Source organism: Pseudoliparis swirei, chromosome 12 (assembly GCF_029220125.1).
Source record: "Pseudoliparis swirei isolate HS2019 ecotype Mariana Trench chromosome 12, NWPU_hadal_v1, whole genome shotgun sequence".
Lineage (NCBI taxonomy): Eukaryota > Metazoa > Chordata > Actinopteri > Perciformes > Liparidae > Pseudoliparis > Pseudoliparis swirei.
In genome coordinates this window covers 22687937-22701604 of record NC_079399.1, presented here as the reverse complement: position 1 = coordinate 22701604, position 13668 = coordinate 22687937, and the positions used below count along the sequence as shown (strand labels likewise).

At 46.8% G+C, this 13668-nt stretch overlaps 2 protein-coding genes across 2 annotated transcripts; one reads left to right on the top strand and one right to left on the bottom strand.

Moving 5' to 3' along the window:
- The first annotated feature begins 1536 nt into the window (after window positions 1-1536).
- Window positions 1537-3862, top strand: LOC130202682 (NF-kappa-B inhibitor alpha-like). Its single transcript, XM_056428392.1, has 6 exons — window positions 1537-1828; window positions 2278-2383; window positions 2770-2977; window positions 3074-3162; window positions 3254-3508; window positions 3594-3862. Exons 1-6 carry the CDS (start codon window positions 1593-1595, stop codon window positions 3621-3623), a joined length of 924 nt encoding a protein of 307 aa, XP_056284367.1. The 5' UTR covers window positions 1537-1592; the 3' UTR covers window positions 3624-3862.
- Window positions 3863-5001: 1139 nt separating this feature from the next.
- On the bottom strand, window positions 5002-11943 carry LOC130202683 (proteasome subunit alpha type-6). The gene is made up of 7 exons (XM_056428393.1): window positions 11768-11943; window positions 10854-10948; window positions 9609-9690; window positions 7999-8154; window positions 6713-6891; window positions 6540-6634; window positions 5002-5155 (listed from the first exon to the last, which is right to left on the bottom strand). Exons 1-7 carry the CDS (start codon window positions 11841-11843, stop codon window positions 5098-5100), a joined length of 741 nt encoding a protein of 246 aa, XP_056284368.1. The 5' UTR covers window positions 11844-11943; the 3' UTR covers window positions 5002-5097.
- Window positions 11944-13668: the final 1725 nt, after the last annotated feature.

Below are 13668 nucleotides of genomic sequence, written 5' to 3'. Positions count from 1 at the left end.
TTGTTTTCTCTTTTAATTAGTGTTAATACTGCAGGCCAATCACTTTTATTTCATTGGGCCTCATGTGGTAAAAAAAAAACACTGTTAAATGACTGAGACAGTTATTTTGTATTAAGTTAAGTATTAAAAGGGAATTTTGAACTACTGCTTGATTTGAAGGCCTGTTGCCCTGTTGATTGCAATAAATAGGTCTAAAAAATATGTTTATTGTGTTTGACTGTTCATTACATGAAAAAAGCAGACATAAAAGTAACTTAAAAGTTACTTTCCCTAGTAACTAAGTACTTTTGATATACAGTAACTGGTATAGTAATTAAATTACCTTTAAAAGAAGTAACTAGTAACTGTAACTAATTACTAATTTTCAGTAACTTGCCCAACACTGCTCCTGAGTGCTGACTCCGGTAAGAGGTGCTGACTCAGGTGTGAGGTGCTTTTCCAGGGCACAGAGAGGGCGATGTGTCTCCATGGCAACCCGTGGTAAACACTGGGCTAATTGAGGCCAGAGCTCTTGCACAGCTTCAGAAAAAACAAAAACACTCCCGAGGATGTAAAGTGGAACTCCCGGTGTTTCCCATGTGAGGTCAACATCTGGCCACGTATTACGCAACCGTGGCACCGGGAGGAACCGGAGGAACCGGAGGAACCGGGAGGAACCGGAGGAACCCCGCGGAGGTGGGGCGTGGTCTGGAGTCCAAGTTACACCTGCAGCAGGATGGCCGCCCTTCACCTCTCACCTACCGCACAGAGAGTCACATGACCTCACGGGGGGGGGGTTGCCACGCTGCACTCGGATACCGTTGCTATGGTTTCCCCACGCCTATATTTCACAAAGAAATGTAAACAGCTGTGGACGTCAGGTACAGGTAGCTCTGGCACGCACTTCACCGCCGTGTTGCGCAACAGAAAGTAATGTCCTCCTCAAGACTCAAAGCATGGGACATATTATGGGATGGAGACACCAGTAGAGCCAGGAGAACAGGTGTATATGAAAGAAGGTCTGGTTACACACAGAAATACACAAACATGTGTATGTGGTTTTAGCTCAGTGTGAACATCTGACACACACACACTCACGCACACATACGTTCACATGCACCCACACACACGCACACAAACACACACACACATTCACAAATGCACACACACACGCACAAACATACGCACACACAGGCACTCACACACATGCACACACACACGCTCACACAAACACGCATGAACACGCACTCATCCACACACAAACTCACAAACACACACGCAAACAAACACGTGCACGCACGCACGCACTCTTCATTGACAAGAGCCATGTCACGTGACCTCATACAGGCGAACATAAAGGTGTCTAATCGGAAACTACCAGTTTTCATTATGAGTCTCTTGGGAGGAGGAAGAGGAAGAGGAGGAGGAGGGTGAGGGGGGTTTTCTCACAAAAGCACGAGCCCGGTGTGATTTCCCTCAGATCAGTCAAACCGGAATTCCCCGCCGAAGCCCCGCCCACCGAGCGCATAAGAAGCAGCGCGCGCTCCTGAGCGCCACTACTCCGCTCTGACCTGCGCACCGACCCGCAGCTCTCTCTCCCTCGCGCAGTCGCAATGGACGTCCACCGAGCACCGAGCCGCCACCACACGGACTACCGGGCGGACCGCGCGGAGCCCAAGCACGGGACGGCGGCGCCGCCGTGCCACGAGGACCGGGTCGACAGCGGCCTGGACTCCCTGAAGGAGGACGAGCTGGTGTACGAGCTGGAGGAGCTGCACATGGACGCGCGCGAGGAGCGCACGCACGACTACGAGCCGTGGAGGCGCGCGCTGACGGACGACGGGGACTCGTAAGTAGACGTGTTATTGACTCGCGCGTGCCTTCCTTCCTTCCTTCCTTCCTTCCTGCGCGGCTCAGGTGCGCATGCACGATAACGTGAATGCGCATTACAGCCGTGAAGAAGCGGCGCAGTTGAGTCTGAAAATGTCGAGAAAAGTTGCACGACAACAAAAGGGCCCTCTGCGCGCGTCCCCGCGGCCAGCGCTTGTGTACTTTGGCTGAGCGCGCGCTGTGGGCGGCGCCGCGCTGCGCGTTCAGGAAAGTCCCTGGCCCGCTGCCAGGAAGAAGCTTCAGAGGCTGAGCGACCGCGACGCTCCGGCCTTGCGAAACACTTTGTGCTCTGATCCACTTCCTCTCCGGAACGAGCCGCGGTTTCTTTTTTTCGAAAAGCACTATTAACTTATCTTACCCCCCTCCTCTCCCCCCCTCCTCCTCCTCTTCCTCTTCCTCCCCCCACAGGCTCCTCCACTTGGCCATCATCCATGAAGCCACCGATCAGGCCCTGCAGATGATCAAAGTGTCTCACAATCACCCCTACCTCGACACGCAGAACCACCAGAGACAGGTAATGACACACACACACACACATGCACACAGAGAGACACTCACACACACACAGATGCACACAGACACAGACACACACACTCGCACACAGACACACACAGATGCACACACACACATAGACACCCACACACTCACACACACATAGACACGCTATCACAGACACACTTGCACTCACAAAGAGACAAAGACACACAGCACACAGACACACACATACAGACACACACACAGAGACGCACACAAACAGACACACATACAGACAGAGGCGCACACACTCACACACAAACATAGACATACACACACACGCACACAGAGACACAAACACGCATATACAGACACCCACACACTCTCTTTGGGATGATAAGTAAATGCCCCCCCCCCCCCCCCCAGACTGCGCTCCACCTGGCGGTGATCACCGATCAGCCCCAGCTGGTGGAGCGGCTCCTGAAGGCCGGCGCCGACCCGCGTCTGGCCGACGACGGCGGCGACGCGGCGCTGCACCTCGCCTGCAAGAAGGGCTCGCTGGCCTGCTTCAGCCTCATCACGCAGAACTGCCAGCGCCACGTCGCCGCCATGGCGGCGCGCCCCAACTACAGTGGTGGGTACACACACGCACGCGCGCACACACACACACGCGCACACACACACTGAGACGTTCGTGGTTATTAACTTCGCTCTTCCTCTCTCTCCACAGGACACAACTGTCTCCACTTGGCGTCCATCAACGGCTACATCTCATTGGTCGAGAGCCTCGTTCAGCTGGGTGCCGACATCAACGCGCAGGTGAGAGGAAGTGAGGTTTCCACGGCGACCGCGAGGACCTCGGCGTGCCTCGGCAGGAAGCTAACGGTGTCCCTTCTCCCCGCGGTCGTAGGAACAGTGCAGCGGGCGGACGCCGCTCCACCTGGCCGTGGACCTCCAGAACCCGGCGCTGGTGCTCCGCCTCCTGCAGCTCGGCGCCGACGTGAACTGCCTGAACTACGGCGGCTTCGCGCCGTACCACCTGACCTACGGCCGCCAGAGCGAGGAGATCCGCCGGCAGCTGTACGAGAAGACGGCGCGGGAGCTGCGGCGGCTTCCCGACAGCGAGTCGGACGACAGCGACGCCGAGGGCGCGTCGGAGGACGAGGTCGGTTCTCCAGAACCTTTGAGTTCTCTCGAGGTTTCACGCCGGGTCGGTTGTTTCCTAACGTGCGGCGCTCTCTCTCCCGCAGATGTACGATGACATAAAGTTTGGGGAGTAAAGTTCGGTGGAAACGACGGTGACGCTGCTGCTCGGTGGGCTCGGCCCCCGACGACCCGGTCCTGGGATCAGAAGAGGGTCCGGTCCAGATCACAGGAGGATCTGCACCGAGACCTCCGGAGTCCTCTGGAGACGACGTGTACAGTGTGGATAGCAGACGTGTAATATATTGTAAATAGAGATTATTTTTGTACACGTGTGAATTTAAACGCTATAAATAAAGACGAGTTTATAAATAAACGCTCGGCTGTCGTTCCTCCGTGCGTCACGTCTGACTCGCTCTGGGGTTTCCTCGCCGGGCGAGGTCACCGCTCTGAGTCAGCGCCGAAAGTCCCGTGGAACACGGTGTTCTTTGAACGCCTCGCGGCGGCTTGGCGCTCGCTGGAAATACCGATTCGACCACTAGGAGCGCGGTGCCAGGTCGCGATGAGCACGCGGGACGAGGCGCCTGAAGTGACCAGGAAGGCGCTCCAGTTCCCAGGAGGAAGAGGACTTGAAGGCAACGCGAGGGATCGGGTTTAATAGCAGCGTGTAAACGTTAAACCTGTGGGGGGGCGGGGCTTCCCAAAGGCTCAGCGCTTCCTTTAGGGACGGTGGTAATTATTCAAGAGGAGCGACTGAAACACGACGCAGCCTTCAAGGAAGACGTCTCGGCTTCTGACTGGAGAGGAACTAAGGAGTCACTGATCATGGCAATGTCTCTCTCCCCTCCTGTCTCTCTCCCCCCTCCCTCCTGTCTCTCCCTCTCTCCTCTCGCTCCTGTCTCTCTCCCTCCCCTCTTTCTCTCCCCTTCCTTTCTCCCTTCCCTCTCTACCTCCCTCCCCTTCTCTCCCCTCTTCCTCTCCCTTCTCTCTACCTCTCAAATGTCTCAATCCTCATCTCCCTCTCCCCTTCTTCTCTCCCTCCCCTCCCTCCTGTCTCTCTCCCCCCTTCTCTACCTCTCCCCTTTCTTCCTTCCCTCTCTACCCCCTTCTCTCTACCTCTCATCTCCCCTCTTTCTCTCATTCTTTTCTCCCTCTCTCGCCCCTCTCCCTCCCCCCTCTCTTTTGAAAAGAGAGAGAAGCTTGTCATGTTTCCGTTGACTCAGTCTCTTTCTGACGTGTATTTTAATGAAGCTGTAGAGAAAGGAGGTCAGAGTTCTCTCCATCACGTGACCCGGCGACAGGAAGCTGGCGGTCGAGCGCGGCGTGTTCCCGGAACCGTTTCCCCCGCCACTCGACCGCCATGAGAACATCCACCTTCACCACGAGAACATCCACCTTCACCAGGAGAACATCCACCTTCACCACGAGAACATCCACCTTCACCAGGAGAACATCCACCTTCACCAGGAGAACATCCACCTTCACCAGGAGGAGAACACGGCCACAGAGACTCTGGTCTTTTTACTCAAAAACACTTCTTTATTTGTATTGTTGATAGAACAATGGGTGAATATACAGTAAACAACAACAGCCTCCTCCGGAACTGGACCATCAGTCCCGATCCGCCAGGGCCACCAGGTGGACGTCCACCTCCGTCTCTGTCAGAATCCTGGAAAGAGACAAAGAGGGGGAGAGAGACAGAGGGAGTGTGAGATGGGAGAGAGAGAGGGAGTGTGAGATGGGAGAGAGAGAGAGAGAAGAGAGGGAGAGGAGAGAGAGAGACAAAGAGGGGGAGAGAGACAGAGGGAGTGTGAGATGGGAGAGAGAGAGGGAGTGTGAGATGGGAGAGAGAGAGACAAAGAGGGGGAGAGTGAGACAGAGGGAGTGTGAGATGGGAGAGAGAGACAAAGAGGGGGAGAGGGAGTGTGAGATGGGAGAGAGAGACAGAGGGAGTGTGAGATGGGAGAGAGAGAGGGAGTGTGAGATGGGAGAGAGAGACAAAGAGGGAGAGGGTGTGAGATGGGAGAGAGAGACAAGAGAGGTGTGAGATGGGAGAGAGACAAAGAGGGGAGAGGGTGTGAGATGGGAGAGAGAGAGACAAAGAGGGGGAGAGTGAGACAGAGGGAGTGTGAGATGGGAGAGAGAGAGGGAGTGTGAGATGGGAGAGAGAGACAAAGAGGGGGAGAGGGAGTGTGAGATGGGAGAGAGAGAGAGTGAGAGATGGGAGAGTGAGACAGAGGGAGTGTGAGATGGGAGAGAGAGACAAAGAGGGGGAGAGGGAGTGTGAGATGGGAGAGAGAGAGACAAAGAGGGGGAGAGTGAGACAGAGGGAGTGTGAGATGGGAGAGAGACAAAGAGGGGGAGAGTGAGACAGAGGGAGTGTGAGATGGGAGAGAGACAAAGAGGGGGAGAGTGAGACAGAGGGTGAGATGGGAGAGAGAGACAAGAGGGGAGAGTGAGACAGAGGAGTGTGAGATGGGAGAGAGAGACAAGAAAGAGGGAGAGGAGAGTGTGAGATGGGAGAGAGAGACAAAGAGGGGAGAGTGAGACAGAGGAGTGTGAGATGGGAGAGAGAGAGAGAGACAAAGAGGAGAGTGAGACAGAGGGAGTGTGAGATGGGAGAGAGAGAGACAAAGAGGGGGAGAGTGAGACAGAGGGAGTGTGAGATGGGAGAGAGAGACAAAGAGGGGGAGAGTGAGACAGAGGGAGTGTGAGATGGGAGAGAGAGACAAGAGGGGAGTGAGACAGAGGGAGTGTGAGATGGGAGAGAGAGACAAAGAGGGGGAGAGTGAGACAGAGGGAGTGTGAGATGGGAGAGAGAGACAAAGAGGGGGAGAGTGAGACAGAGGGAGTGTGAGATGGGAGAGAGAGACAAAGAGGGGGAGAGTGAGACAGAGGGAGTGTGAGATGGGAGAGAGACAAAGAGGGGGAGAGTGAGACAGAGGGAGTGTGAGATGGGAGAGAGACAAAGAGGGGGAGAGTGAGAGCGGTTGACGTTTCATCAGTAAAGACATGAAGCCCCTCATGTGGGGGGGGGGCTGCTGGTCCTCTACCTGAACTTGGGGTCCTGGATGGTGACGACGCCCACCTCCAGCTCGGAGGGCTTGAAGTCGATGGAGAGCACGGTGGACAGGCAGCAGATGGCCGTCTGGGGGATCGCGGTTAGAAGGTCACTCGAGGGTCCCGCCCCCGTGGCTCAACCTGTGGTGCGTGTGCAGACGCGTACCTCGATGGTCTGCTTAAAGGTCCAGTCCGGCTTCTTCTTCACCTTCTTCTCCAGGAAGCTGGTGGCCTCCGTCTGCTTCACGCCGGCCGCCGTGGCCTTGAAGCCGCAGTAGTAGCCGGCCGGGTCGCATTTGTACACCTGGGCGCCGTGCTCCTCGTCGACGCCGATCATGATCATACCTGCAGGCGAGCCGAGGGGAGGAGCAGTGAGGAGGTGAAGAGAGAGAGACTCACAGCAGTGAGGAGGTGAAGAGAGAGACTCACAGCAGAGAGGAGGTGAAGAGAGAGAGACTCACAGCAGTGAGGAGGTGAAGAGAGAGACTCACAGCAGAGAGGAGGTGAAGAGAGACTCACAGCAGAGAGGAGGTGAAGAGACTCACAGCAGAGGAGGTGAAGAGACTCACAGCAGAGAGGAGGTGAAGAGACTCACAGCAGAGAGGAGGTGAAGAGACTCACAGCAGAGAGGAGGTGAAGAGACTCACAGCAGAGGAGGTGAAGAGAGACTCACAGCAGAGAGGAGGTGAAGAGAGACTCACAGCAGAGAGGAGGTGAAGAGACTCACAGCAGAGAGGAGGTGAAGAGACTCACAGCAGAGAGGAGGTGAAGAGACTCACAGCAGAGAGGAGGTGAAGAGACTCACAGCAGAGAGGAGGTGAAGAGACTCACAGCAGAGAGGAGGTGAAGAGACTCACAGCAGAGAGGAGGTGAAGAGACTCACAGCAGAGAGGAGGTGAAGAGACTCACAGCAGAGGAGGTGAAGAGACTCACAGCAGAGAGGAGGTGAAGAGAGACTCACAGCAGAGAGGAGGTGAAGAGACTCACAGCAGAGAGGAGGTGAAGAGACTCACAGCAGAGAGGAGGTGAAGAGAGACTCACAGCAGAGAGGAGGTGAAGAGAGAGACTCACAGCAGAGAGGAGGTGAAGAGACTCACAGCAGAGAGGAGGTGAAGAGACTCACAGCAGAGAGGAGGTGAAGAGACTCACAGCAGAGAGGAGGTGAAGAGACTCACAGCAGAGAGGAGGTGAAGAGACTCACAGCAGAGAGGAGGTGAAGAGACTCACAGCAGAGAGGAGGTGAGAGAGACTCACAGAGGTGAAGAGACTCACAGCAGAGGAGGTGAAGAGACTCACAGCAGAGAGGAGGTGAAGAGACTCACAGCAGAGAGGAGGTGAAGAGACTCACAGCAGAGAGGAGGTGAAGAGACTCACAGCAGAGAGGAGGTGAAGAGACTCACAGCAGAGAGGAGGTGAAGAGACTCACAGCAGAGAGGAGGTGAAGAGACTCACAGCAGCCCAGCGGCCTCATCTCGGCGTTCTGCGTGTAGACCTGGGAGATGTCCGCCAGCCTCTTGCACAGCATGTCCACTGGGATCTCGTACCCGTACTTGTACTTCCAGTTGGCCGCCTCGTAGCGAGCTCGCTGGACTTGGGACCTGCTGTCAGCTGGAGAATAATAATATTAAGAGTAAATATTAATTCCTTTGAATGTGTTTTATTACTTACTTTTAAGAGTATGCATTACTTACTTTAAAAGTGTTTTGTTATTTACTTTTAATAGTCAATATGAATTCCTTTTAATGGTTTTTATTACTTACTTTTAATAGTATGTATTATTTTAAATGTTTTTATTATTATTTACTTTTAATAGTAAATATTAATTCTTTAATAGTATGTATTACTTACTTTAAATGTTTTTGTTATTTACTTTTAATAGTCAATATGAATTCCTTTTAATGGTTTTTATTACTTACTTTTAATAGTATGTATTATTTTAAATGTTTTTATTATTATTTACTTTTAATAGTAAATATTAATTCTTTAACAGTATGTATTACTTTAAATGTTTTTATTATTTACTTTTAATAGTAAATATTAATTATTTTTAATTGTATTTATTACTTACTTTTAATAGTAAATAATAATTATTTGTAATGTTTTTTATCATCTAATTTTAATAGTAAATATTAATTCCTTTGAATGGTTTTTATTACTTACTTTTAATAGGATGTATTACTTACTTTAAATGTTTTTTATTATTTACCTTTAATAGGATGTATTGCTTACTTTGAATGTTTTTTATTATTATTTACTTTTAATAGTAAATATGTATTCCTTTTATTGTTTTTTATTACTTAAATTTCATAGTAAAGTGTCTGTCAATCGACTTACCAAATGTGAGACCGAGATACAATGAGACATGAAAATAACATTGCAACCGTTTGTTTTTAAACTAAATATTTTGTATATATATATGTATATATATATAGTTTATACTATAAACTTTATAGTATATCGCAAATATTTAGTTTATAGTATATAGTAAATATTTAGTTTATATATTATATATAAACTAAATATATATATCGTAAATATTTAGTTCATAGCATATAGTAAATATTTAGTTTATATATTATATATAAACGAAATATATATATATTATATATATAGTAAATATTTAGTTTATATATATATATATATAGTTTTGCAAACAACAGTTTTCTAAACAAGAGCAGAATATATCCTACATATAAAAAGTAAAGCAGTGTTGTTCTGCAGCGTAAGGTGGGAGGTGCTTAGTGATTTCCTAAGTGTTCATTGGTTAGTTTCACACAAAATATTTTGATGGACATACGAGTCCACAAATTACGTTGGAGGGGCGGAGCTCGACACAAAAGTCATGTCCAGACACAGAGGTAGAACGTCGACAGAGTACGGCAACATCAGAACTATATTTGTCGCATGAATTTAAAAAAAAGTACAATTACACTCTGTCGTGTGTTCTAAACAACCAATCTTCTTCTTGTTCACGCCGCATGGCCGGTCTTTAGTCATGTGACATTGGAGATGGTTTTGGTTTTAAACTAAGTCATATCAGTGTGGCTGCAGCCAAAGCTCACCCGTCATCCCGGACATCACACATCCGATGCTTTCCGTTATTCTGAAGAGGTGCGTCACTGTGGCAGAATCCAGAAGCTTGTCCTGCAACCAGGAGGAAAATGTATGACTAAAAAGTCTCCTGCAAATAAAAAACGACGACAACTAGACTCCGTCAATATAAGCTTTGTCACAAATATGTTTTTAAATGAATAAAAAATGCTTTTAATATCTGTTTTTCCCCACATAATATAAATTGTACATCGTGTGACCCCACTGAGCTCTGAACATATGATGCCAATATTTTATTCATACTAACATAATATTAAGAATCCATCTTATTTTAACATGATATATACCTCTTAAATGTTAAATATTTGACAAGTAGTTTACGACTAGAGAAACTGAGGTGCATTGTCATGCATTGTGCTAATATAGACCAGATGTACATCTTCACCTTTCTACCATAATGGCCCACGTAATTCTCAGTTTTTTTTAATTAGGCAGTAAAACGGCCAACGTCACTTACTTTGAATGTTTTTTATTACTTACCTTTAATAGTATGTATTACTTACTTTTAATGTTTTATTATTTACATTTAATAGGAAATATTATTTCCTTTTAATGTTTAATATTTACTTTTAATAGTAAATATTACTTCCTTTTAATGTTTTTTATTACTTCCTTTTAATAGTATATATTACTTACTTTTAATGTTTTTTATTACTTACTTTTAATGGTTTTTATTATTTACTTTTAACAGTCAATATTACTTTCTTTTAATTTTTTATTACTTACTTGTAATACTTTTTATTAGTTACTTTTAATAGTTTGTATTACTTTAATGTTCTGTACTGTAGCTTCTCATTGTGTGTTCTTTACCACATATACTTTTGTATTGTGTCTTATCCTGGACTGTTTGTTATTGTTTTATGTTTGTTATTGTTTTATGTTTGTTATTGTTTTGTGTTCATTATGATCCGTCAAGGCGCTACAGATGCAAATTAGCTGGATGGCTGTCAAATGGAGACATTTAAAATAAAGATAATAATAATAACTCACATAGGCCGTTATATATTACAGCGGTAGAATCACATGATCTGTCCGGCTGAGATTCAACCAGAGGTCTCCAGCCTCCCGAGGAGATGAATTAGGCCCCAAATGACATAAAGCTCCAATGAACCCCCCCGTGCCGTCTTCAAAGTGAACATGCAGCCGTCAGTGTGGGTGTCGTGAGGTTGCACAGCGGGGTGGACAAAAAAACTCACCGGTACTTTTTTTTGTGTTGCAACAATTGCACAGTCGTTCCCTCTGACCGCCACCGACGTGAGCCCGCCTTGGTTGATGGCCTTGAAAGCATATTCTGAAAAGAAGAGCGACAAGAGGAGGAGTATTAAACTCATTTTCACCATGGGCCACATCAGCATCATGGCTGCCCTCAAAGGGTTGCAACTGTAACACTCCCAAACTTATTGTTAAATAACTCTTTGCATTTGATTATTGTTTATTTTATTGTAGAAATGTTGTACATAAGAAAATGTATCTAACATTAATCCATTTAATTTGAAAACTTCAAAATGAAAGCACAGGATATTTCTTTTAAATGTCTCTAAGAAAAGGTGATCGTGTGTCTTTCATGTGGCGGGCTGGATTCGGCCCGCGGGCCTTATGTTTGACACCTGTGGACAAGAGGGTGTCTTTGGGTTGACATCTGAACACACACACACACACACGCGGTGACGTCACTTGGGGGATTTGTTGTGTTATTGAAGGCTCGTGGAGCAGCTTCATGATCCGTCCCGAGTGTTGTGGATCAGGTGACGTCATCACACGTCCGGTCCACGGGCTTAATAGTGTTTTAATCTCAAACAATTATAATAAAGTAAACTCAATTCAACGCTTTTGAGTCAAGTCATCACTCTCAGCTGTGACTCGGCTCGCTTGGCTGCAGTGTTAAAACATGCTAACTAGCCAGCTAGCTATGGTGAGTCGAGCTTTCAGTTTATTCAGTTAGAGTTAACCCAAGTTAAACAGCAGCTGGCACGAGCCTACGCATGCGCGTGAGGGCTTAGCTCCAGAAGACTCCTCTCACTTCTACACCGACCATGACAGAGCAGTTAGCTTAGCTAGCCAACAAGCTAGGTGAGAGCCGGCTTCGGCGTGGACCGGTCCGCGCACTGACCGACTTGGTAGAGCCTTCCTTCGGGAGAGAAGATGGTGATGTGTCGGTCGAACCCGGCACTGGAGCCTCGGGACATTTCTCACGGTCAAGTGGGCCGAGAAGTTCACCCAAAACTAACGTTCAAGCAGCTCTTTACTTCATGCACACTGTTTTTTTACCCGGAAGTTGAATGACGGGTGAACAAACTACATCCGGTTTCAGAGGACTGCTTGGTTTCCATGGTGATGTAATACTCATTTACTGCGGCTCTTTTTTTTGGATAAACGTAACACTTTTAAATAAATTTACTTGAGCTGGCGTAAGTATTTACACGTTATGTTACTTTTAATATCCACTACATTTAATAATTATTTATTATCGTTTTTAATGTATAGAGACCCACAAGCATAAATGAGGTCATTATCGTCAAATGTACACAAATAAAATACTTTTCTGTATTATTCTGTCATTTCCTTTATGTCTTATACGAACTGCCAAACAGTCTCTTTGAATACAACCAATCAGCAGAGGGATGTTACTCAGGTGCTCGATGTCATACTTTTACTCCACTATTTATTTTATCTCTCTAATCTACCTTCTTTGCACATTCAGATTATTAATATAATGTTTAAAATCAACTAATAAACTCTAAAGTACCGCGATGGAGTAGCGTAATGTTAACATTTCATCCTGTTGATGCTTCTCACACTCAGTGAGTCAGCATGAGCAATACCAGTTCTCCATGTGCCATAAGGCCATCTTTAAAATAGAACAGAGCTTCATTTTATGTTTATTTATAGACACATCACCTGATAACAATTCCGATTTCATTTTTTTTTAAATGCAAATGTGCATGTGCGGTGTTGGATTTCCCCTCGGCCCCCAGGTAACTGCTGCTTCCTCTTGATAAGTCACTCACACATATAGACGATGACTCATCAGCCACTGAGAGCTCCTGACCAGTGAAACCAACAGCGGATACATCTTCATATCTTCATATATCTGAAGGGTTCTGATATAAATCCAGTCTTGCAAAATAGTAGAGTGTTATATTCTGAAATATATGGATCAGCTTTAATATTTCATACTCATTTCACTAGTCGGGGAGTTTAGATTACATTCATTTGACAAAACAATACATTTAAAATATGTTCTCATAAGGTCTGGATGCTTTTCTGAATTACATGAATTCCTTTGCTTTCAGACCCCCGGGTGCAGGAGGCGTGGCCCGACCTCGGGGTTCTGGGGGATCTCCAACAGGAAGATGGTGAGAAGCCACAGGGCCGAGTTTAAATGTGAAGGAAACATTGTGAAGAACCGCCTCATACCTCAACGTGATCCTTTGGTTCTGACTCATTCTGTACATAGAGAAGATTTTTATCTGCTTTCTTTTTTCCGAACAATTGATTTTACATCAGTATTTCATATTTGCTGAAACAACCTTTTGTATGTTCTCTGTACGTCATCTGAGCCCAGAGCCATGGAGATATGAGCAGAAGATCTCATCATTCAACGCTTACAGCTGGTTTTACATTGGTTTAGTCTGCATGTTTTCTACTTAATATGGCATGTGTTCTATTTGTTTCATCTGGCATACTTAATGTGCATGTTTGCTATTTAATATGGCATGTTTTCTACTTAATATGCATGTTTTTTTATTGAATATGGCATGTTTTCTACCTACTATAGGATGTTTTCTATTTAATATGGCATGTTTTCTATTTAATATGGCATGTTTTCTACTTAATATGCATGTTTTCTCTTTAATATGGCATGTTTACTGCTTAATATGCATGTTTTCTACTTACTATCGCATGTTTTCTATTTAATATGGCATGTTTTCTACTTAATATGGCATGTTTTCTACTTAATATGCATGTTTTCTATTTAATATGGCATGATTTTTACTTAATCTGCATGTC

What these genes read in the sequence shown, in the direction of transcription:
- LOC130202683 (XM_056428393.1), bottom strand. Translation starts at nt 11,843, where the DNA reads ATGTCCCGAGGCTCCAGTGCCGGGTTCGACCGACACATCACCATCTTC. An exon ending in GATGAGGCCGCTGGGCTGCT is followed by an intron (nt 6,892 to 7,998) that starts GTGAGTCTCTTC and finishes GCTCGCCTGCAG; the next exon opens with GTATGATCATGATCGGCGTC. An exon ending in ATCCAGGACCCCAAGTTCAG is followed by an intron (nt 5,156 to 6,539) that starts GTAGAGGACCAG and finishes GTCTCTTTCCAG; the next exon opens with GATTCTGACAGAGACGGAGG.
- LOC130202682 (XM_056428392.1), top strand. Translation starts at nt 1,593, where the DNA reads ATGGACGTCCACCGAGCACCGAGCCGCCACCACACGGACTACCGGGCG. An exon ending in GGCGCGCCCCAACTACAGTG is followed by an intron (nt 2,978 to 3,073) that starts GTGGGTACACAC and finishes CTCTCTCCACAG; the next exon opens with GACACAACTGTCTCCACTTG. An exon ending in GTGCCGACATCAACGCGCAG is followed by an intron (nt 3,163 to 3,253) that starts GTGAGAGGAAGT and finishes CCGCGGTCGTAG; the next exon opens with GAACAGTGCAGCGGGCGGAC.